Source organism: Hemitrygon akajei, chromosome 6, assembly GCF_048418815.1.
Source record: "Hemitrygon akajei chromosome 6, sHemAka1.3, whole genome shotgun sequence".
NCBI classification, from domain to species: domain Eukaryota; kingdom Metazoa; phylum Chordata; class Chondrichthyes; order Myliobatiformes; family Dasyatidae; genus Hemitrygon; species Hemitrygon akajei.
In genome coordinates, this window is record NC_133129.1 from 80,872,494 (window position 1) to 80,895,457 (window position 22,964).

The 22,964-nt window shown below is 44.1% G+C and overlaps 1 protein-coding gene across 1 annotated transcript in view; it reads right to left on the minus strand.

The window, feature by feature from the left end:
• Positions 1 to 1,412: 1,412 nt before the first annotated feature.
• LOC140729188 (endophilin-A1-like) overlaps positions 1,413 to 22,964 on the minus strand; it is a 161,528-nt gene continuing 139,976 nt past the window's right edge. Inside the window, exons 6-9 of the mRNA XM_073048668.1 lie at positions 15,811 to 15,969; positions 12,297 to 12,400; positions 2,829 to 2,950; positions 1,413 to 2,171 (exon numbers count right to left, since the gene is read on the minus strand). Coding sequence (XP_072904769.1) covers positions 1,972 to 2,171; positions 2,829 to 2,950; positions 12,297 to 12,400; positions 15,811 to 15,969 — 585 coding nt within the window. The 3' untranslated portion in view covers positions 1,413 to 1,971. The remainder of the gene's footprint in view (positions 2,172 to 2,828; positions 2,951 to 12,296; positions 12,401 to 15,810; positions 15,970 to 22,964) is intronic.

The window sequence follows — 22,964 nt, forward strand, 5'->3', positions numbered from 1 at the left end:
ATTGTGTCCAAATGTCAGGAAGTTATGCTGCAGCTTTATAAAACACTAGTTAGGCCGCATTTGGAGTATTGTATATACCTGGTCACCCCTTTATAGGAAGGATGTTGAGCTGTTGGAGAGGGTGCAGAAGAGGTTTACCAGGATGTTGCCTGGATTAGAGAGTATGTGCTATAATAACAGGGTGGACAAACTCGGGTTGTTTTCTCTGGAGCAGAGGAGGCTGCTGGGAGATCTGATAGAGGTTTATAAGATTATGAGAAGCATAGGTAAGAGTACACAGTCAGTAGACGGGTGTGAAAGTGTTAAAGGTTAAAGCGTCCAATACCAGATGGCATCCATTTAAGGTGAGAGAGGGGCAAGATGTAATGTTAGGGGCAAGATTTTTACAGACAGCAGTGGGCGCTGGAATGCGCTTCCTGGAATGGTGGTAGAGATAGAAGCATTAGAGATTTTTAAGAGGCATTTAGATAAGCACATTTGTGCGAGGAAAATGGAAGGATATGGACATTGTAGGCAGAAGAGATTATTTCAATTTGCCATTTAATTACTACTTTAATTGGTTCAGCACGACATGGTGGGTCGAAGGACCTGTTCCTGTGCTGTACTCAATACCTACTTACGAAAGCTCCCATACAACCCTATGACCTATGACACCACTTTCAAGGAATTATTCTCAGGTCTCTCTATTGTACCATACACATCAGTGCCCTACCATTCACCGTGTAACTCCTACCCTTGTGTGTCCTCCCAAAGTGCAACACCTCATACTTGTCAGCATTAAATTTCATCTGCCATTACTGTACAGTGTGTTTAAATGATTCTATGAATGCAATTCTCTCTGTCTTTCTCTGCCAGCGGGGCTGCCGCTTTGTGTGGTGTTCTCTCACAATGCAGCCACATACTGGTTCTTTAATGGAGCAACAATCCCCCAGTGCTGCTTCTGCCATGGTGCCACTCCTGTTACAATGCAACATTTCCTCAGTAACACCCCTCTGACAGCAGCGAGCTCTCAGTTTTTTCCATCTTACTACACAGCATTGTCTCCCTCTTGCACTGTTCAGTCATCCCTCAATCCTACCCCTCCACGAGTGCAGTAATCCTCAACAAGGTCCCTCTGACAGACGCAGTGCTCCTTAACACTGCACCTACAACAGTACAGTCTCTCTGCTGGTTCTGAGATACTTAGCACTTGACAAAGTCAGGAACCCGCTCAACGAAATAAAGCTACTGGGACTTCGATCATTGTGGGGTTATGGAATGGTGAGGAGTGGCATGCACAGTGAACAGGAAGCAAGTAATGTGCTGAGTCAGAGTATTGTAATGCTTATATCATATATCCATTACCTGCAGAACTAGAATGTCAATTATGAAATATGAGAGAATGGTCCCTTGAAAAAATAATCCAGAGATAATTCAGTTTACTGACCATTTTAATAGCTGGGATTTCACACATTAAGCAACCAAATTTTAAATCACTGTATTTTCAGATTTAGCACAAATAGAATAAAACAATTCATTTAGCACATATATACTTTCTTGTTTTAGTTTAGATAAATATATTCTCAGGAACCAAACTGTACAGCTTTACTACTGTTACAAAAATAAGGTAAGCAAGATGCAGCAGGATTCACATGTGGACACAATGGACAGGAATGGTGAAGCACTCTCTGGTTACATCCACAATGTGATTGTGTTTTATTAAGCATGATGGTTGTGCTGTAGTCCTCACTGAGGGCACAATAGACTAAACATGTCCAAAATGGTATGGGGCAACAACGCTTGTGCCTATACTCACTACAGACACAACTGAGTGCAACTATTAGGATTATGATACATGGAAACCAAAGACTTTACACCAAGGGAGCTCATTGATAACCAGTGTCACTGAATCAGACAATCCCACAAACTGCAGCACCTCTATCAGTTTAATAAGTGGCACAAACATAATGGCAGGTAATTACAATAATCATCCTAATGAGGTAAAGGGACTAATACTTGAACATAGTTGATAGGAAAAAATCCCGACTGTCCGTGGAGCATCCCTTCATACCAGTTGTCATCGATTTGATTGGTGAGAGTGATGACATCGCCTTCTTTGAAGCCCAGTTCGCCTTCATTCTCAGGTTCAAAATCATACACAGCCCTGCAACACGGCTGGTCTAACGGCGTACCTGTGTTTAGAAAGCCGGAACTGTTATAATAACTATTTACTGATCAGTAACACAAAGATACGCTGGAACTCGGAGAAAAGTTAATTGCAAATTATTTACTGAAGTCACAAGCATCATCAGAAAATGTGAAGCTGTGCAGCATGTTAGGATAATAGGTGAAGGCATAGTGGACCACAGGTACTCCACCTCTCACAGCTCTCTGATAGTGGGTTAAAACATCTTTCTTAAACTCAGGCCTTCAAACATCTAATAATGGAAAAATAAACAGCAGATCTGAGAAATACTAAATATGAAAAGATTACTGATTTGTGTTGTGACTCTCTATTTAACTCAGAACTCTTGTTTCTTCTGGTCCACTCCTGGCCTGAGATCAAGAGATGCCCAGACAGCCCACAACACTGTCTTATGGCAGGAAATGTCAGCATGCTTCGTTTAGATGGGAATTGCAACGGACTTCAGTCAGCAGGGCTCAGATCAGGAGCAAAGCAAACTGATGTTCTCTTCTCATTATGCTTTGAATGAACTTTGACTGGAGTCAGTGCTATATGTTTTGAGTAAAAATGAGAGTGATGGGTCTATTTCCAACAATTGCCTGTTCAAGACTGTTTATAGGGAACAGACATAAATGTATTCAGTGCATCCACTGGTTGAAGTTACCTGTCATTTTCTGACCACTGTGAGTCACTCCACCATTTGGCTGGGCATCATCTGGAAAATCATACGTCAAGCGAGGCTTCGGTTTGTATTCCCTTCGAGGGCGTGCAGTTGCCTCCCTCATTCTACAAAAAGATGAGATAATGTCAAAAGTAACCCTAACTGATGATTCTTCAGTCCATTGTGCAAAGGCATCGGGTTAAACCAAGCCAACAAGAGCAGTTGGCCATCGCATACAGTGTGAACGAGTGTGTTCTGTATGTCCGCACCTGTGCGCTGTGGCGTGGATGAACAGAACCCCTAGGCTTTGGATGGCCGTACACCAGACCTTTGCTCCACCCCACTGAGTGCAGGTCACTTCGACTACATCTTCAGGTGACCTATCCAATGTTTCAGCTCTATGTCAACCATAGTCAACATTTCCTTTCATCAAAATGGTTCCAAACCTACATTAAAATGCTAATAGGACCTGTTCTTTTTTGCCTACTTGTTTTTTTAATTAGTAGCCACATTTTTAATTGGTTTATAGACATTGCCGTGCTTTGAATTAATCATTATTTAAACTTGCTTACGTACAGCTAATTTTCTCAGCCATCTCTCAAAGCTCACCATCTCAATGGGAGACACTCAGACACAAAGCAAATGCTTTTGATGATGTGAACTGTTAGAAGGCCGAGAGAGGGACAGGAGGAGATACAAGTGGATCTGCCACCTGCTCATCAATTACTGGGGCTGCCAGCTACCAGCCATGTTGCAGTAGAAGGTAAGTGTAACCACCAATATCCTGCAACAGGGAACATGAGTATAGGTTGCCCATCATGGGAGTTCATGAGAGACCCTGTTTCAATGGCTGGTCTGCAGTGCAATAGACCAGGGGTCCAAACCTTTTTTGCACCACGAACCGGTTTTAATATTGACAATATTTTTGCGGACCAGCCGAGGCGGAGTGGGGGGTGTTAATCACGACCGGAATATAGGCGATAAGTCAACTATAAGTCATTTATAAGTGGCTAATACACTCAATTTCATTTCTAAAAGGGTTTATCTAATGAATTTAATATTAAACACACAGCGCATATTTTCTTCACATGAACATAGTGATAAGTCAATTATAACTCACTTATAAGTCAATAGCATCATAACATTTTAAGTAACGTTTGGATATTAAATGCACAGCTCATATTTTCCTCATGTGAACATATAAAATCATTGCAACACACCAATATCGCTGAATCAGTGGGAGCCCTGGGCTTGTTTCCCTGCAACAAGACGGTCCCAACGAGGGGTGATGAGAGACAGCGATACTCGAAGGGGTCCTTATGCCTAGTCTATTCCACAATTTAGTTTTCATTGTATTCATTGCAGAAAACCCCGCTTTGCAGACATATGATGTTGGAAATGGAAGCAACGTTTTCAGTGCTTTCGTGGCTATCTCAGGATATTCAGCCTTGACTTTGATCCAGAATGCCAGCAGAGATGTTATGTCAAACATACTTTTCAGCCACCGCCATTTGCAAGCTCGAGGAGTTGATCTTCTACCCGCGCTGACATGGATGACGCGTGGGTAATAACCTCGTGAGGGCAATGACCTCGCGTGCATTCAAGTTCAACAGTGGGCATGACAGGAAAGGTACAGCTGACTCATATCGTTTCATATTGCGAAATCATATAGTTTCCTCGCAGATGCTTTGCAGTCCGTGGCCCGGTGGTTGGGGACCACTGCAATAGCCCTCTGGATAAAATCAAAACACTTCATGCAAATTGCTCATTAATTATGATTCTCTTACTTCACTAACGCGCAACTTTCTGTTCATCTTTGAATTGAATCCCTGTTTGGTTTTTGTTGCTGAAATCAGGAAGACATTCCCTCTGGGAAATAAGATCACCCATAAAAAACTAAAATGTAGTCTTTTAAAAATAATTGAGTACGTTGCTAAGCCCACCCAGGCTCAATTGCAGACAGTGGAGAGAAATAAAAGGCTACAGAACAAAGAAAGACAAACAACGGCAATGACAACAGTGCAACCGTTCCTGATGAGCTTAACACATTTTGTGCACGTTTGACCAGACAGGGCTCAGAATATCACCATCCACCCCAACAGCCTTCGATGCACCTCAACCCAAATTCACAATTGTGGACGTAAGATCCAGTCTTCCGGAAAGTAAACTTGTGGAAAGCACTTGGACTGGATGGTGTGCCTGGTTGTATCCTTACATCCTGAGCTGATCCGCTGACAGGAGTACACACAGACATATTTAACTTCTTTGTACTTCAGTCTGTGTTTCCAACCCGCTTTAGGAAGACTGCTATTTCCAAGTATCGAAGTAAACAAGGTAATGTGCCTTAGACTGCCCGGCGGCTCTAAAATCCAACTTCATGCAGTGCTTTGAGAAGCTGGTCATGGCGTGCGTTAACTCCAGCCTCCCAGACAACTGCAAGTCACCTACTGCCTGTCATGGGCTGAGCTGATCCAATCCTCACTATTCGAGTGTCCTGGAGATGGGGTAGTAAACGTACAAACACAACAAAGTAACTTAAGCCTAATTTATTATCATAAAATAGAAAACACAAACCACACAAAATACTAAGTAGTAAGTCATGAAGAATTCAGGGCTCAGGATTCTTAGTCACCACTTGATTTTTGCTGTTGTTGGGGGAACACCATTTCTGACTTACTCATGAAACCACCCCTGGGTCTTAGTAATTTCTGGTCTAGGCATAGACAACGAACCCAGGGAATATGAGTCCCATAAGCATACAGAGACACACAGAGACTGACAAACTTTGATCTTTTGTTCTCATGCCATTAACTCAGTCTGGTTTCTTCCATTCAAGCAATACAATGTTCATGAACAGAGTGTTCAGCAAACCCTCATAAATCAATTAGACACTCCTTATCTATCAGTCCACTGATATTTTGGACTTAATATTCCTTTAGTTACAAAAGAACATTAATATTTCATATAAGTTAATATGCCCAAATCCAAACAAGAATCCATCAAGCCAATTTGACAAACACTAATAAAAAATTCATCAACCTAACTTTCAAAATGACCAACAGACATTTAGTCATTAACAGACATCCTTATGTTAACGGTACCTGAGACTAAGAAAGAATCCAGCTGCTATCACCAAACTTTAGACATTAACAAACCTGTAGTGTTTACTTTGTACAGACACTCTACATGCTGAGAGCTCAGAAAGAGTTAAATTGTCATTTTGAACTGTGTTGACATTCATCCAGTATTTAACACATAACACAACCAAAACCTTGGCTCTACACTTACCTCTGGAGCACATGGCCAGTGCAGACATTGACATTACTGTTGTTTATTGATTAAAGCTCGGCTTTGCATATTATAACTCCAAGAAAACTTATCTCCAAACCGAGGCCTGGGAGACAACAACTCTCACTGCAATTGGATCCTTAACTTCCTGACCAACATAGCAATCAGTAAGGACAGGCGCAACATCTGCTGCCTGATTATTCTCAACATTGGTGCCCCAATTATGAACTGTGTGGCCTGCTCAACTCGACCTACAAATTTGCCGAAATTTACCATAGTGGGCTGAATCTCAAGTAATGACTAGTCAGAGTACAAGAAGGAGACAGCCTAATGGTATGACATCATGACAACAACCTTTCCCTCAATGTTAGCAAAACAAAAGAGCTGGTCTGACTTCAGGAAGGGGTGTGCTGTGTACTCTTCTGCTTACATTAATGTTCCTGAGAATGACAGGCTTCAAATTCCTAAGAATGAACATCACCAAGAGCCTGCCCTAGTCCAACCATGTAGACATCATAGCCAAGAAATTTTACCAGTCTCTCCGCAAGAGGTAAAGGAATTTTGCCAATCCCCTTTGAAAGCATATTGGCCGGTCTAATAGAAAGCATCTTATCTGGATGTCTTCAAGATGGCACTGGAGAGTGACGACTTTTTGAGTGCAGCTGAAATCTACAATCACTGTCATAGGGAACTTAGCAAGCAACATTGCTTCAAAGCATTTTAAAAATCTATCAATCCTCAAAATTTTCAGTGTCCGGACTGTAGACCAGCCAGGTAGCGAGCACAGTTTCCTTTTAAGAAAGCGAGGCTGTTGGGCTAGGTTGCAGGTGAAACTGAAACACAGGGCCCCGAGGCCCCCATTCCCTACTATCCACCTGTCTAATATACTACCATCTTGAAGAAGTCTTTGCCCAACTAGCACCAGCATGTCATCTGTGGAGCCAGAGGTGCCAATACATTTTGCCCACCGCACCCCACCATCAGGAACGTTAACCAACCCATCCCAAGCCCACACTTTGGCAAGTCCGAACGCCTAGCTGTACTACTTCTGGCATACAGGCAGAGACTGGGGACCTCAGCACCACTGTGAAAACCATGAACCTATGGTCAAGAGAGGCAGAGGAGCACTTACAGGACTGTTTTGAATTGGTAGGCTGGACTATATTGAGGGATTCATCTTCAGATAGAGCATGGCACACTGCAGCACCGTACAGGCCCTTTGGCCCACAATATTGTGCCAACCTCTTAACCTACCCTAAGATCAATCTAACCCACCCCTCCTATATAGTGCTCCAATTTCTATCATCCAATGGCCTATTTTAGAGTTTCTTAAATGCCTTTAATGTAGCTGTCTCCACTACCAGCCCTGGCAGGGCGCTCATACACTCACCACTCTGTAAAGAACCTACCTCTGACATCCCCCCTATACTTTCCTGCAATCACCTTAAAGTTATGCCACCTTGGTTTTAGTCATTTTTGTCCTGGGGGAAAAAAAAGTCTCTGCCTATCCACTCGATCTATACCTCTTATCATCTTATACATCTCTATCAAGTCACCTCTCATCCTCTGTCGGTCCAAAGAGAAAATCCCTAGCTCACATGCTCTCCAATCCAGGCAGCATCCTGGTAAGTCTCCTCTGCAACCTGTCAGAAGTTTCCACCTTTTTCCTACAATGAGGCTACCAGAACTGAGGACAATGTTCCAAGTGTGGTCTATCTATAAGAGTTTTATAGAGCTGCAGCATCACCTCGCGGCTATTGAACTCAGTCCCCCTACTAATGAAGGCCAATGCACCAGACACTTTCTTAAGCCCCATCAACACATGGCATCTTCGAGGGATCTATGGATGAGGACCCTAAGACCCCGCTGTTCCTCTATACCACGCCATTAACCCTGTTTTAGGCTTTCAAGTTCAACCTTATGAAGTGCATCACTTGACACCTTTTCCAGATTGAACTCCATCTACCACATCTGAGCCCAGCCCTGCATCATCTCAATGTCTCATTGTAACCTACTACAGCCTTCTACACTAGGCTATACTCCACCGACCATTGTGTCACTTGCAAGCTTATAGTTCCTCATCCTAGTCATTTATAAAAATCACAAAGAACAGGAGTCCTAGAACACATCCTTGTGGAATACCACTGGTCATCGCCCTCCAGGCAGAATACACTCCATCTACAACTATCCTTTGCCTACCATGGGCAAGACTATTCTGTATCCACAGACTTGTTACCCTGGATCCGTGCCCCCTGAATTTCTCAATGAACCTACCATGGAACCTATCAAATGCCTTACAAAAACCCACATACACCACATCTACTGTTCTATCTCCCTCAATATACTCATCACATCTTCAAAGAATTCAATCAGGCTCATTAAGCATGACCTGCCCCTCAAAAGGCCATGCTGAGTATCCCTATTCAGGGCATGGTACCCCAAAAGCTCATGAATTCTGTCTCTAAGAATCTTCTCCAGTAATTTGCCCAGCACTGAAGTAAGAGTCAGTGCTCTATCACCCCTTCTTCCTTCTTGAACAAAGGAATAATTTTTGGCACCCTCCAATCATCTCCTCCTACTTCTGTGGCTAGTGAGGATGCAAAGATCATCACCAAAGGCAAAACAATCTCTTTCCTAGCTTCCTGTAGTAACATGGGGTATATTCTGTCCAGCCCTAGGGACTTAACTATCCTAATATTTTTCAGAAGTTCCAGTATTCCCTTTTTCTTAAAATTGACATGCTGTAGCATATTTCCCTGTTTTACACTGTCCTCACCATTGTCAAAGTTCCTATCACTGGTGAATACAGCAAAGTAAGGACCTCCTTTACCTCCTCTGACTCCAGGCACGTTTCCTTTTCTATCCCTGATCAGTCTAGTCATCCTCCTGTTCTTCACATGTGTATCAAATGCTTTTGGGTTTTCCTTCATTCTACTCACCAAGGCCTTCTCATACTCCCTTCTAGCTCTCCTAAGTCCATTCTTCAGCTCCTTCCTGACTACCTTGTTACACTCTAGATCCTTGTCTGATCTTTGCTTCCTAAACCTTAAGTAAGCTCCTTTCTTCCGTTTGACAAGATGTTCCACATCTCTTGTCAACCACTGTTCCTTCATCGTTCCATCCTCCCCTGCCTCAAAGTCAAACCTATCCAGAACTCCAATGCAAGTGCTCCCTAAACAAAGTAACATTTCCTTTGTGCTTTTTCCTGACTACATCATTCTCAACTGATGCTCCCAGCTTCCTGCCCAACAGCATCATAATTCCATTCCTCAATTAAATTCTCATACTATCTGCTCCTATCCCTGTCTATGCCTATGGTAAAGAACACCGCAAACAGATTTCACCCCATCAAGACCTTTCACACTAAGGGATTGCGAAGCTGAAGTCACCCATGACAGCAAGCCTGTTATTTTTCCACCTTTTCAAAATCTACCTCCTGGTGTCTCTGTTGCTATTGGGGGCAGGGTCCATAGAGGAGCTGCATTAGACTGATTGCTCCCTTTCTGTTTCTGACTGCCACCCACACTGACTCAGTAGATAATCCCTCCAAACGTCCTCCCTTTATGCAGCACTGATTCTCTCCCCAAATAGCAATGCCATTCCCCCACCTCTTTTACCTTCCTCTCTGTCCACTTTGAAACATCTAAACCCCACAATATTCAGCAGCCATTCCTACCACTGTTAAGAGTAATAGCAACAACATCATAGTTCTAGGTTCTGACCCATGCTCTAAGGTCATCACCCTTGTTCCTGATTACTTTTTGCATTAAAATAGACACACTTCAACCCATCCCACTGACTACAATTTTATCCTATCAATCACCAGTCTCTCTAATTGCTCCTTCTACCTGTACGCCAACTGCTCCATCCTCTGACCTGACACTCGGGTTCTACCCCCTTGCCAAACTAGTTTAAATCCTCACTCAGCAGCTCCATCAAACCTGCCTGCAAGGATATTGGCCCCCTTGAGTTCAGGTACAATCCGTCCTTTTTTTAAAGGTCATACCTTCCCCAGAAGAGATCCCAATGATACACAAATCTGAAACCCTGTCCCCTGCATCAATTCCTCAGCCATACATTCACCTGTCAAAGTATTCTATTATTATTCTTTCTGGGTGCGTGGCATGGGCAGCAATCCAGAGATTAATAGCCTGGAGGCCCTTCTTTTCAGCTTCCTTCCTAGCTCTCTATATTCTCTCTTCAGGACCTCATCCCCATTCTCTACCTGTGTTGTTATTACCAATGTGTCATAATTTCTTGCTGTTCACTCTCCCCCTTTAGAATACTGTGGATCCAATCTGAGACGCCCGTGACCCAGGCAGCTGGAAGGCCACATATCACCCAGGTGCCTCTTCCGCATCTACAGGAACTCCTATCTGCTCTTCCATCTATTGATTCCCCTATCACTGTGCTCCTCTTCTCCCCTGCCCCCAATTTCCTTTCTGAGCCACAGAGCTCAACTCAGTGCCAGAGACCTGGTCACTGCAGCTTCCCCCTCTTCCCCCTGGTAGGTTGCCCCCACCAACACTATCCAAAGCTGGATATTTATTATTGAGGGGAATGGCCACAGGGTACTCTGCATAGTACCTTTCCTTCTCCTGACAGGCACCTAGCTATCTGCCTCCTGCAACTTGCCAATTTAACGCCATAAATCAGTGAGTTGCTTTGTTATGTCTCCCCTCCCGCTGTGAAATGCAGACACCTCTTTTTCCCTTATTATGGGGTGAGAGAGAGAGAGAGAGAGAGGGGGAGAGAGGGAGAGAGAGAGAGAAAGAGAGGGAGAGGGAGAGAGCCTGTGGTATGTCGAATACTGGGTGAACAAGTCATCTTTGGGGTACTGCAAGTCTGTATCTTTATTGATGCTTTGCTGTATGCCTGAGTGCTCGGGGGAAGTGCTGATGCTTTTTTCTGGTGGGGGGGTCGTTGCTTTGCTGCTGCTTATGTGTGTGGGGGGGAGCTGGGGGGCTTTGGGGTTCTAACATTTAACTGTCATTCATTCTTTGGGCCACTCCTCGTTTTCATGGATATTTGCGAAGAAAAAGAATTTCAGGATGTATATTGTATACATTTCTCTGACATTAAATGTATCTATTGAAACTTAAGGGTGACTAGCTCCCCGTAGCTCCTATCTATCACCACTTCATTCTCCCGTATGAACCAAAGGATCTGTAAAGATGGCAAGCAAGATAAAGCTTTTCACTGTACCTCATACAGTGATAATCGTAAATCAGTTTACCAAGCTGAAGAGTGCCTTGTAAAGATTTAACAAACGCGAATTATTTAGAGTTGGATGCATTTTATAAAATTAATAAGAAGCTGTTCATCAGGTTTCACTGACCCACTCTTAAAGTCATTTCTCTTTTTACTGGAATCACTGCTCCGGTTTTGTTGCTGAAACCGTCGACAAGCTGGCATGAAGCAAGAGGCACTCTGATCGGTTAATGCGAGGTTTGCTGCAGGGAGAGATGGACGGAGGAAGTAAGAATTGCTCTTTTGATTCTCCCTCACTCTGATGTAAAATATTCTGCTTCTGTGCATCCTATTTGGCAGCACAGCTGGCAATGAGTGTCACTTTCTCCACTGAGTTGCATCATGATCTAAAGGAATAGGACAGGACAGAGGAGGCTGTTAGCCAAGTGCTGGGAAATGGCATAATTATAGTTGGGTACTTGATAGTCAGCCTGGACATGGTGAGTAAAGGGGCCTATTTCACATGACTCGAAAACCCTAATACTATCTCACTATCTCTCTCTCTCTCTCTCCCTCTCCCTCCCTCCCTCTCACTATTTGCATTGCTGTCATTTTGTTTATTTCGTCATGTAAATTATGTATAATTTATGTTCATTTAAGTTTATGCTTATGACGGCTGTAATGTACAATGTTGGTACTGCAAAAATCCAATCTTCATGACACTTATACCCCGTGTTTACATGCACTTGACAGTAAACTTGAAATACATTTGAAATCCTTTGGTATTTAGCAAGATTTACAGAAAAACAATAAATACAATTTAACAGAAATTGCTCTACCAGCTTCACTGTGGTCGCAATACATTATCAAAAAACCCACATGAAACAAATTAATTTCTTTATGTGTCCATTTGTTAATGGCAGGAGGCAGAAGGACTGATTCATTCTCCTTACTCTCTGACGCAGACAATGTTTGCGATAACATCACGCTTACCGCTGATCCAGCTGCACAGCAAGGTCCTGGTAAATCTGTGCCGCCTGTCTGTGATATTCAAGCTGTGCTTGTACCAATGCTGTAAGCTGGTTCACTTGCTCAATCTAAAAATATTCACAATGGAAAAAAAGATGTTGCTCTATTAAATATCTGGTAAATGAAAATCAAACCACAGTTGCTGAAGATTAAACTAAAAAGCACAAAAAAAGGTGCAAATATTCTTTATGGAGGGAAAACGAGTTCTATCGGGTCAAAAACTTTGTTCTTTCTTTGTATTCAATAACAACAGAAGAAGAGGCTGTTCAGTCCATCAGGCAAGGAGAATAATGGTCCATTCCCCATCTCCTTATTGCCCTACACACATGCAACTTATTCTTTTCTCATACATGCCCATCAACTTTGATAGTTTGGTCAATAATCCACTCTAGGATGACTTACAGTTGCAAATTTGCCTATCTATCCACATACCTTTGGGAAATGGGAGTGATCAGAAGCCCCTGGAGAAGACAACAGAATGTAGCACAATGGCCTGAACACCAGAGCTGTTGGTTTAAGTTCAGAGCATTTAAGGACTTTCCCTAACACTACAAAAAAAAGAGATGTACACCAGATAAACCTCTAAGATTTCTGACACAAGCTCACTAGAATGCACTTTTGTGACCCAGAGTGAGCTGAATTATAAATGGCTTACCTGACGTCATGCACTGTTCTCTCTTTCACAACCTTTGATATCAGATCTCAAAACCATCTCTTCAAACCTATGCCTGTTTCCATTTTTGCTTCTCTGAAGTATTTTAATGTGCTGATACTTCTCAACATTCTCTCCACGAATGAATCCCTCCAATCTACCTCACATTCTGTACAATTCCTAAAAAATCCTAGCCACAGCAACAAAGGGTATTCTTCCGGGAAAGATGCCACAATCATGACTTGAAAGATGAGCAGAATTCTCTTTAATGTTCTGAGCAAGACTTTATCTCTCAACCAATCCCAAAAAATCCCACAATTATCAGGTCAATAGCAAGATTCTGTTTATGGGACACAGGAGATTTTGCAGATGCTGGAAATCTCAAACAAAACACACAAATATGGGGGAGGAACTCAAATGAATCATCGACATTTCAGGTCGTGATACATCATCAGTTTACAGACAATGAAGAAATGCATACACTTTCCATTCATGCTTTCTGTTTTGCAAATAATTTAACCCAAGAGCTGTTCACATTACTGAATTTTTAATGCACATACAGCCCATACTCAGATGAAGATCTCAAAGTGGGGGTTGGTGGAGATGGCCAAGGAGAGTGCAGCAAGGGTGGGGAGGGCACATGAGGGGAGCAGACTGGAGTGCATGTGGCCATCAAGGCAATGCAGAAAGGAGGAGAGAGGGCAGGGGACAACGGGGGCAGACACGGTATGCGCACAGACAGAGGAAAGGAGAGTTGGGCAAATGTCAAAAAAAACGTGTGTCGTCTCTTTCAGGGACCAGTGCAGGAGGGCAAAGTTGACGGAGATTGCCATGCCTGATTAGAAAAAGAAGCTCCTGCACTCATTTCTATGTCCAATTTGGGCACAATAAATGAATTTCACCGCTTTGGGATATTTCTGAGAGGAGTCCCAACTATAGGAACCTGTACCAGGCACTTCCCTGTCAAAATCTGATCAAATCTGCGTATCATTTCTCCATTGTACTTCATGCTGTGATGACCTCACCAAGTGCTTAATAATCCTTACCAACAGAACTAACGTCAAAAGGGCTCAACTCAAAATACTCAGTTTTAATAAAACTCAGAGGGCGTCACATCGAATGAAGGCCGTGTTTCTTACTTAAAGTGCCCTAACTGAAACATTGTTTTCACAGACTTCAATGTTAATGCGTTAACATTGCCACTGCCTGCCACCCTGCGGCCCTGACACTTCACTGTTGCCATTTGTGGGGGCTGGGACCCCACTTTGCAGCGAGGCACGTTGTGACATAAGTGTTCCACCTGGAAATTCAGGCACTGTACTTCACATCACGCCCCCTGCACCAGGTGTTTCCTGTGCCTGCCATGAAGAGAGCTCTGAATGAAGATGCTCACTTCCCATGACTCAGTGGATAATCCCTCCACAACATCCTCCTTTTAATCAGCTGTGATGCTCCAGCTGCCTGCTTAATTGTGCAGATCAGGCTTTAACGCTTTCTACAGGAAAGAAATGATGACAGCCATTTGTTAAAGCAAGGACATCCCAATATTATGCTCTTTTAAATGACCCCTTATCTTGTGTTTAGCAGGAAGCCCAACGAAGAGACAGGGTGTTTTTGGCGGTTCCAGATACTTGGTAGATTGTGTTGGAGTCATCTGGATGCTGGTACTGAAGTCAGATCAGTAAACCAGCATGGACAGGAATCCAGGAAGTTTGTAACCGTGTTGCAGGGGCAGGGGTGACCAGAGCACTGGATGTGTTAAGGGGTTTAATATTTAGCTCAGGATTAAATGGGACAATAAGTTCGCAAAGTTTTTCTGGCAGGATCCAGCAAGAACAGTGGAAATTCCAGTAAAGTGAGGAATTCTTCCAGAGTCCTCCCCAGCCTGAATTTGGGTGTTGGCGGGGAGGAAATTCTCCGCTGGTGGAACGTTGTCAGCTGATACCGAGACAAAATTGGAAAAGAAGATGGGGCATCAGTTGTGTTTGGGAATATAGTTTGGAATTAATCAGCCACTAATTTTTTTCCATTCCTAACCCATTCCACTTACATTACAATTGGGATAGACGTGGGTCCAGCACTGCCACTTTGTTGGAGTCACTGGCTCAGCAACTGATGTGGTGTGGTGACATGTTAATCAGCGGATAGTGCACAGCTATCACACTCCATAGCTGGGCACAGCTGATTGATTTATTGAGATAGAGTGCAGAATAGGTCCCTCTGGCCCTTTGAGACCTGCTGCCCAACAATACCCCCAGTTTAATTCTAGCTTAAACACGGGACAATTTACAACGATCAATTAACCTACAAACCCATATGCATTTGGACTGTGGGAGGAAACCAGAGCATCTAGAAGAAACCCAAGTGGTCACAGGGAGAACGTACAAAGTTCTTGCAGGCAGTGCTGGGAACAGGAAGGTATATCGCAGAAGGAATAGCTAAAACCTATTCACTGTCTCTGCGTTCATCGGGCACCAATACCTCTCTGCTCAAAGATCAGGAAGCCCAACCTGGTGAGATACCGCACAGGGAACAGAAATTTTCAATTGCATTTCGTTGTCTTTAACAGCAAGATCAGGTCGGGATTTGTTTTGTTCTTTTGGGAGCCGAATATACTGAAGAGCATTTTCACTGAGCCCTTTGCTGGTGGAGAAGAAATAGTGAATTAAAATAAAAGCTGGGGCCAATTATCACCAACTGGGAACAAAACCAGGCACACTAAGCTTTTGGATTTAGTAGAGGAGTAGGAGTGTACAGAGACATAAACCCAGAGTCAGTGCACAAACATTCCTTTAATCAGCATTGGTTCCTAAGGCAAATCCTTACATCACTTTCCAGTAGGTTAAACATGCTCGATTCTGCAATTTCTTTTGATTCGTCAAATTTCTCCAGTGCTTGTCGAATCTCATCATCTGGGATCTTCCCTTGTCTTTTCTTCTTGTAGTCAAAATCCAGTCGGCGTCCCTCCAGTTTTTTCAGATGATGCTGTAAGTGAGTAAATATATTCCTGTGAAACTGAAAGTGAGGTACGCAATACTGAAAATCAAATAGTATCTCAACCAGGACTGATCTATCTATCTCTAACAGGTTACGCGTTACTCACTGGACAATAAAAGAATACCATTGTCTTTCTGGTCTCCATAAGTTAGCATTTGAGGTATGAAATAAACTGACTGACCAGTGAGTAAAAGAAGCCAATGTAGATGACCTTTCCTGACTTGTCTCTGATTCTTTCATATCCCATTGTACAGAAATATCTTTGCAGATAGAACTGTTGCCAGTTCAGAGTGGTGAAGCTGCTCATAGCACTGGTAGCTTGTACACCAATATCATTTACATAGAACTCACTCTAAACGTTAGCGGAGCAGCTGTAGAGAAATAAACAGTTAACAGATCAAATCAGAGACATTAACTAGAATTTCTAGAAAAATTGGTTATTCCAATTCCAGCCACACTGTATCTATTTTAATGACATTTAATTTCCACTCAGTCATTTATATTTTGCAAAAATACAAAATATGATGGGAGGTAATGTAAATGGGTAGTATTTTCAAAAAAATTTGAATAAAGAATTTTGCTTTTCTTTGACTTATATACCAGGGACCTTTTCACTAGCTACAAGGCAGGTCAGCAGCATTATGGACACCGACCACTTAGCTGACTTAACGTAACTCCAACATTGCTCAAGAACTTTTACCAACCATTCAGATCAAACAGCCCACTTGATTGGCACCCCACCAACAACCCTTTACACTCACTCAAATCACAGAACTCAATAAAAGTGCAGATGGTAGAAATCTGAAATAAACATCGAAAATGCTGCAAACACTAAGCAGCGTCTGCAAAGCAAGTTAGGAGCAAACATTTCAACTGAATGACTTTTCTTCTATTAAAACAATGTCACTTGCCTTTCCCTTTTGCCCTATGGAATAGATCTGTTTCTGCACTGTGTAAAATAATGACTTTACTCACTTCACGTTTCAAAGAATAACATGTAAAGATGAGGTACTGATAGAACAATGCTGATAAAACACTCTGTCAAAATGTTCACTGCTTTCCTCTCTACATATGCTACCTGATCTGCTGAAAATTTCAAGGATCTCCTATCTTGCAACAGATTTCAGGATTCCATTAGCTCACGTACAGCAATTTGTTTCAGTTGTAATCGATAGCAAGCACGGAGTTCATGAGAACACTGACCATTTCCAGACTGTTCTGTGTTGCTATGGAAACTTGACAGGGTAGTTTTTGGCACAAGAAGTACCTGGGCATCCAACATAATATATGTATCACTCATGCATTCCACATGTAACACTCCAGGCGAAATCCGTCCACCTATTCCTGCAAGCTGCCATTTTGCGACTTACGCCGGTGATATTAAACCTGATTCTGATTCTCGAGACAAACATGCAATACCTAAGAAGCACCATACTGGAATCCCATGTACAATTACCCTTCCTTCCTGAGGTACCAACCCCTCTCCATGCCCCAGCCCTGGGGCACTGGGAACTGGCACACTGCGATTCCCACACCATCTCCCCAGTCGCTGGTACATGAAGTGCAAGTTGTGAAACGGGGAAGGAAAACAAACTTTATTGTAGAACTGTACAGGTTCTTTAATCCTAAAATATTCCTCAACTCACAAAATATCTGCTCTTACACAAATTTTAAACATCTATTATTAAGTCTTAGACATCCTGAGGCAAGTGGCGCTGACGACATACGGTGACATTTTGCAGGCAGCTTACAAAACTTCTAAATATACTGTACTTCTGAACTACTCACTGCAAACTGCAGTCTGCAATTTCCCTTTAAGTAACGTACTTTTGAACTTTCTTAATGAGCCAGGGATTTCACTCTTCTGAAGGACTGTGGAATTAATTATCAAGCAGCAGATACAGTACCTTCAAGCAGATGAAGGTATGTTGCCACAGCTGAAAGAGGAGGAGGAGAGGACTCCCAACCAGACTAAACTGCTAGGGAATGACACTTCCTCTACTCTGTCTCTTGTTAGCAAATGAGGAATTGCCATGTTCTGTGTTTTACAGAGACATGGCTCACTCCAGACATGCTGCCTACGTTGGTCAGGTCCAAGGGCTTATTGATACACCAAATAGACTGGACTGCTGTTTTGGAGAAGGCAAAAGGCCGAGGTCTGTGCTTCACAATAAATTCTTCGTGGTACTCGGGCAGAGCAGTCTTGTCGCACTCTTGTTCCCCCGACCTGAAACATCTAATAAATATGTGCCGACAGTTCTACTTACCAAGAGAGTTCTCCTCAGTAATCCTGACCACCAAAAACAGACATTAAGCGGGCAATGTACTGAATGCCACCATCATCAAACAAAAATACACCCTACTTTGATGCCTTTCAAATCATTGTCAGGGACTTCAATCAGGCTTGTTTGCAGAAATCTCTGCACAATTATCAACATATCAGCTGCAGCACTAGGGGTCCCAACACACTCAACCGCTGCTATCTACGATTAGGAATACCTCCTGTTCCATGCCTAGACTGCATTTCAGGAAATCTGGTCATTTGGCTGCCCTCTTTTTATGTGCTTGCAGTGCAGGCAGAGCCTAAAGAATACGGCTCCAGATATAAGGGCAACAAAGAGGTGCTCACAGGAGGCAGAGGACCGGCTACAGGATTGCTTTGAGATGGTGGACTGGGCCGTGTTCGAGGACTCATTAGAGGAACGCTATTGTCAAGGAATTTATAAAAGTAGTCATAGACCATAAGGCGAAAGTGCAGAATGAGGCCATTCAGCCTATTGAATTTGCTTTGCCATTTTATCATGACTGATCAATTTCTCCCCTCAACCCCATTCTCCAGCTTTCTCCCAGTAATCTCTCATGGCCTGATATATCTATCAACCTCCACCTACAATAATGCAACAACCTTGCCACCTGAGCCATTTTGGCAATGAATTCCATAGATTCACTACTCTCTGGGTAAAGAAATTCCTCCTCAGCTTGGTTCCAAATGGACGTCCCTCTATTCTGAGGTTGTGCACTATGGTCCAAGACTTCCCCACTATAGGAAACATCCTCTCCACATCTACTCTATCTAAGCCTATCAACATACAATAGGTTTCAATGAGATTCCCTCACGTTCTTCTAAGTTCCAACGATTACCAAGTCAGAGCCATCAAATGCTCCTCATACATTTACCCTTTCATTCCTGGAATCATTTTTGTGAACCTCCTTTAAACCCTCTCCAATGTCAGCACACCCTCTCTTAGATAAGGGGCTCAGAACTGCTCACAATATTCCAAGTGAGGCTTCACAAGTGCCTTACAAAACCTCAGCATTACATCCTTGTTTTTATATTCTAGTTCTCTCAAAATGAATGCTAACATTGCATTTGCCTTCCTCACCACCGACTCAAGCTGCAAGTTAACTTTCAGGAAATCCTGCACAAGGACTCCCAAGTCCCTTTCAACTTGAACTTCCGAGGTTTCTCCCTTTTTAGAAAACAGTCTATGCTTTTACTCCTTCCACTGAAGTGCATGGTCATGTACTTCACGAAACTGTGTTCCATCTGCCACTTCTTTGCCCATTCTCCAAATCAGTCTAAGCTCTTCTGCAGCCCCTTTGCTTCCTTAAAACTACTTGCCCCTCCACCTATCTTTGCATGGTCCACAAACCTGGTCACAAAGCCATCAATTCTATTATCCAAATCATTGGCATACAATATAAAAAGAACACAAAAATACAACTGCAGATGCTGTGGATCAAAGAATACGTACACAACGCTGGAAGAACTCAGCAGGTCAGGCAGCATCCGTGAGAAAGCTGACCTGCTGAGTTCTTCCAGCATTGTGTACGTAATATAAAAAGAAGTTGGTCCCAACACCAACCCCTGCGGAATACCACTCGTCACCAGCAGCTGAGCAGAGAAGTCTCCCATCATTCCCACTCTTTGCCTTTTTCCAATCAGCCAATGCCCTGTCTATGTTAACAACTTCCCTGTAATATCATGGGCTCTTATCTTGCTCAGCAGCCTCCAGGGGCACCTTGTCAAAAGCTTTCTGAAAAACCAACCACAAAAATTCCACCGATTCTCCTTCGTCTATCCTGCTTGTTATTTCCTCAAAGAATTCCAACAGGTGTCAGGCAAGACTTTCCCTTAAGGAAACAATGCTGACTACTGCTTATTTTACCATATGCCTCCAAGTATTCCAAAACCTCATCCTTAGTAATCAACTCCATCACCTTCCCAACCACTAAGATCGGGCTAACTGGCTGATAATTTCCTTTCTTCTGCCTCCCTCCCTTCTTGAAGGGTGGAGTGACATTTTCAGTTTTCCCATTCTTTGGAACAATGGCAGAATCTAGTGATTCTTGAAAGATCATTACTAATGCCTTCACAATCTCTTCAGCTACCTTTTTCAGAACTTTTGGGTGCAGTTCTTCCAGTCCAGGTGACTTATCTACCTTCAGACCTTTCAGCTCCCAAGTACCTGCACTCACTTCTGCCTGCTGATATTATTGAATATCCCACATACTGCGAATACCTTCCACAATGGAGGTTCATGCAAAATACTCATTCAGTTCATCCACCTGTTCCATGTCCCTCATTACTACCTGTCCAGTGACATTTTTCAGCAGTCCAATATCTCCTCTCAACTGTCTTTTGCAGAGAGGCGAGGGTAAAGGGACATTCTGTAATGATCAATAAACCAATTGTTCGGAAATCAAATAACCTTGCCTGGTGTCTCAGGGCTGGACGTGTCTGCACATGTGCCATGCCCCACCCCAGCACCCCTTCTCTGCCACCTGTCCTACACACCTCCCGTGGCACTCTACCCTCACCGCTCCCAGCCTTCTTTGCTCCGCCAAATTTACAATCATGCTCTCCACTCCACATTAACAAATACAATACTGTGCAAAAATCTTTGGCACCCTAGTTATATATATGTGCTATATGACTTTTGTACAATAGTGTATCTGAAAAAGAAATCTGGTAAAGGCACCATAAAGAGCTTTTCATGCTTAATCCTTTCCTGTCTATGGCTTCATTAGTTGTCTTTGTTGGTTTTTAAAAGCTTCCCAGTCCTCTCACTTCCAACTAATTATTGCTGTATTATATGCCCTCACTCTTGCTTTTATGTTGGCTTTGACTTCTCTTGTCAGCCACAGTTGTGTCATCCTGCCTTTAGAATACTTCTTTTTTGGGATGTATCAATCCCCTGCCTTCCTAATTGCTCCCAGAAACTCCAGCCTTTCTTGGTCGGCTATCATCCCTGCTAGTGTCCCATTCCAATTAACTCTGGGCAGCTCCTCTCTCAAGCCTCTATAATTCCCTTTATTCCATTCTATTACTGAAACATTTGACTTGAGCTTCTCTTTTGAAATTGCAGGGTAAATTCTATTATATTATGATCACTGGCTCCTAATGGTGCCTTTACCTTAAACTCCCTAATCAAATCTGTGTGGCAACCCACTTTCTGCGCAGGCGAACCGGCTCACAAATAGTCAGCGCGCGGGGAGAGACTTTGGTAATGCACCTCTGATGTCATTTCCGCCCGGAGAGGGCGGGCGCTAGGGATTAAATGCCAGCGCCGCGAAGTTTGAATAAACTAGTCTCGAAATGGCTTACCGACTGCGTGTCGTTATATCAGCGCTGTGTGTAGCACATCCCTACATTGGTGACCCCGACGGTCCAAACGGGATTTGGACCAAAGATGACCGACTCTTCATCTGTTCACGCAGTTTTGCTAAAACTGCCGACTTTCTGGATGCTGCGACCACGCGTGTGGTTTAGCCAAGCAGAAGCCCAGTTCCAGATTCGGCAGATATCTTCTGATTCCACGCGTTACTATCATGTGGTGAGCGCCCTTGACCAGGAGACGGCCGCCCAGGTTGCGGATTTCATACAGTCACCCCCGGAAGAAGGCAAATATGAAGCATTCAAAGCGCTGCTCATTGGGACCTTTGGCCTCTCACGGCGTGAGCGGGGTGCCCGCCTGCTTCACCTGGACGGTTTGGGAGACCGACTGCCGTCAGCATTGATGAACGAGATGCTGGCCCTGGCTGACGGACACAAGCCCTGCCTCATGTTCGAGCAAGCATTCCTAGAGCGACTGCCCGAGGACATACATCTGCTGCTGGCCAACGCAGATTTCAGCGACCCCCGGAAAGTGGCGGCCCGGGCAGACGTGCTGTGGAAAGCCAAGAGGGAGAGCGTGGCATCCGTTGGTCAGATTACCAGGCCACGCGCCCAACAGCGGACCAGACCAGGCCCGGCAGGAGGGCACACACAACACAGAGGCAGGAGTGAGGAGGCCAGTGAACAGTGGTGTTTTTACCACCAGCCGTGGGGCACAAAAGCCCGCCATTGTCACCCGCCCTGCAAGGGCCAGGGCCAGCTGCTGCTAATGACAATGGCGGCTGGCCACCAGGACAGGCTCTTGTACGTCTGGGACAAACAGTCGGGACGCCGCTTCTTGGTCGACACCAGAGCAGAGATCAGCGTCTTGCCCCCGACAGGGTACAACACCCGCAACAGGAAGCCAGGACCCACCCTGAGGGCCGCAAACGGCAGCACGTTATGGACCTACGGCACCTGCACAGTGCAGCTGCTGTTCGGTGCCAGCCGGTTCACGTGGGACTTCACACTGGCCGCAGTGGCCCAACCACTCCTGGGGGCGGACTTCTTGCGAGCTCACAGCCTGCTGGTCGACTTGCAAGGGAAAAGACTGGTACATGCCGAGACTTTCCAGACCTTCTCCCTGGGTGAAGCCAAGTTGCCGGCCCCACACCTGGACTCCATCACGCTGTCGGACAACGAATTCACCAGAATCCTGGCGGACTTTCCATCGATTCTGGCACCGCAGTTCACGGCAGCCATGCCCAGACACAGGGTACAGCACCACATTCCGACCCAGGGACCACCCCTCCACGCCCGTGCACGAAGGCTCCCCCCCAGAAAAGCTCCGCCTGGCGAAGGAGGAGTTCAAGAGGATGGAGGAATT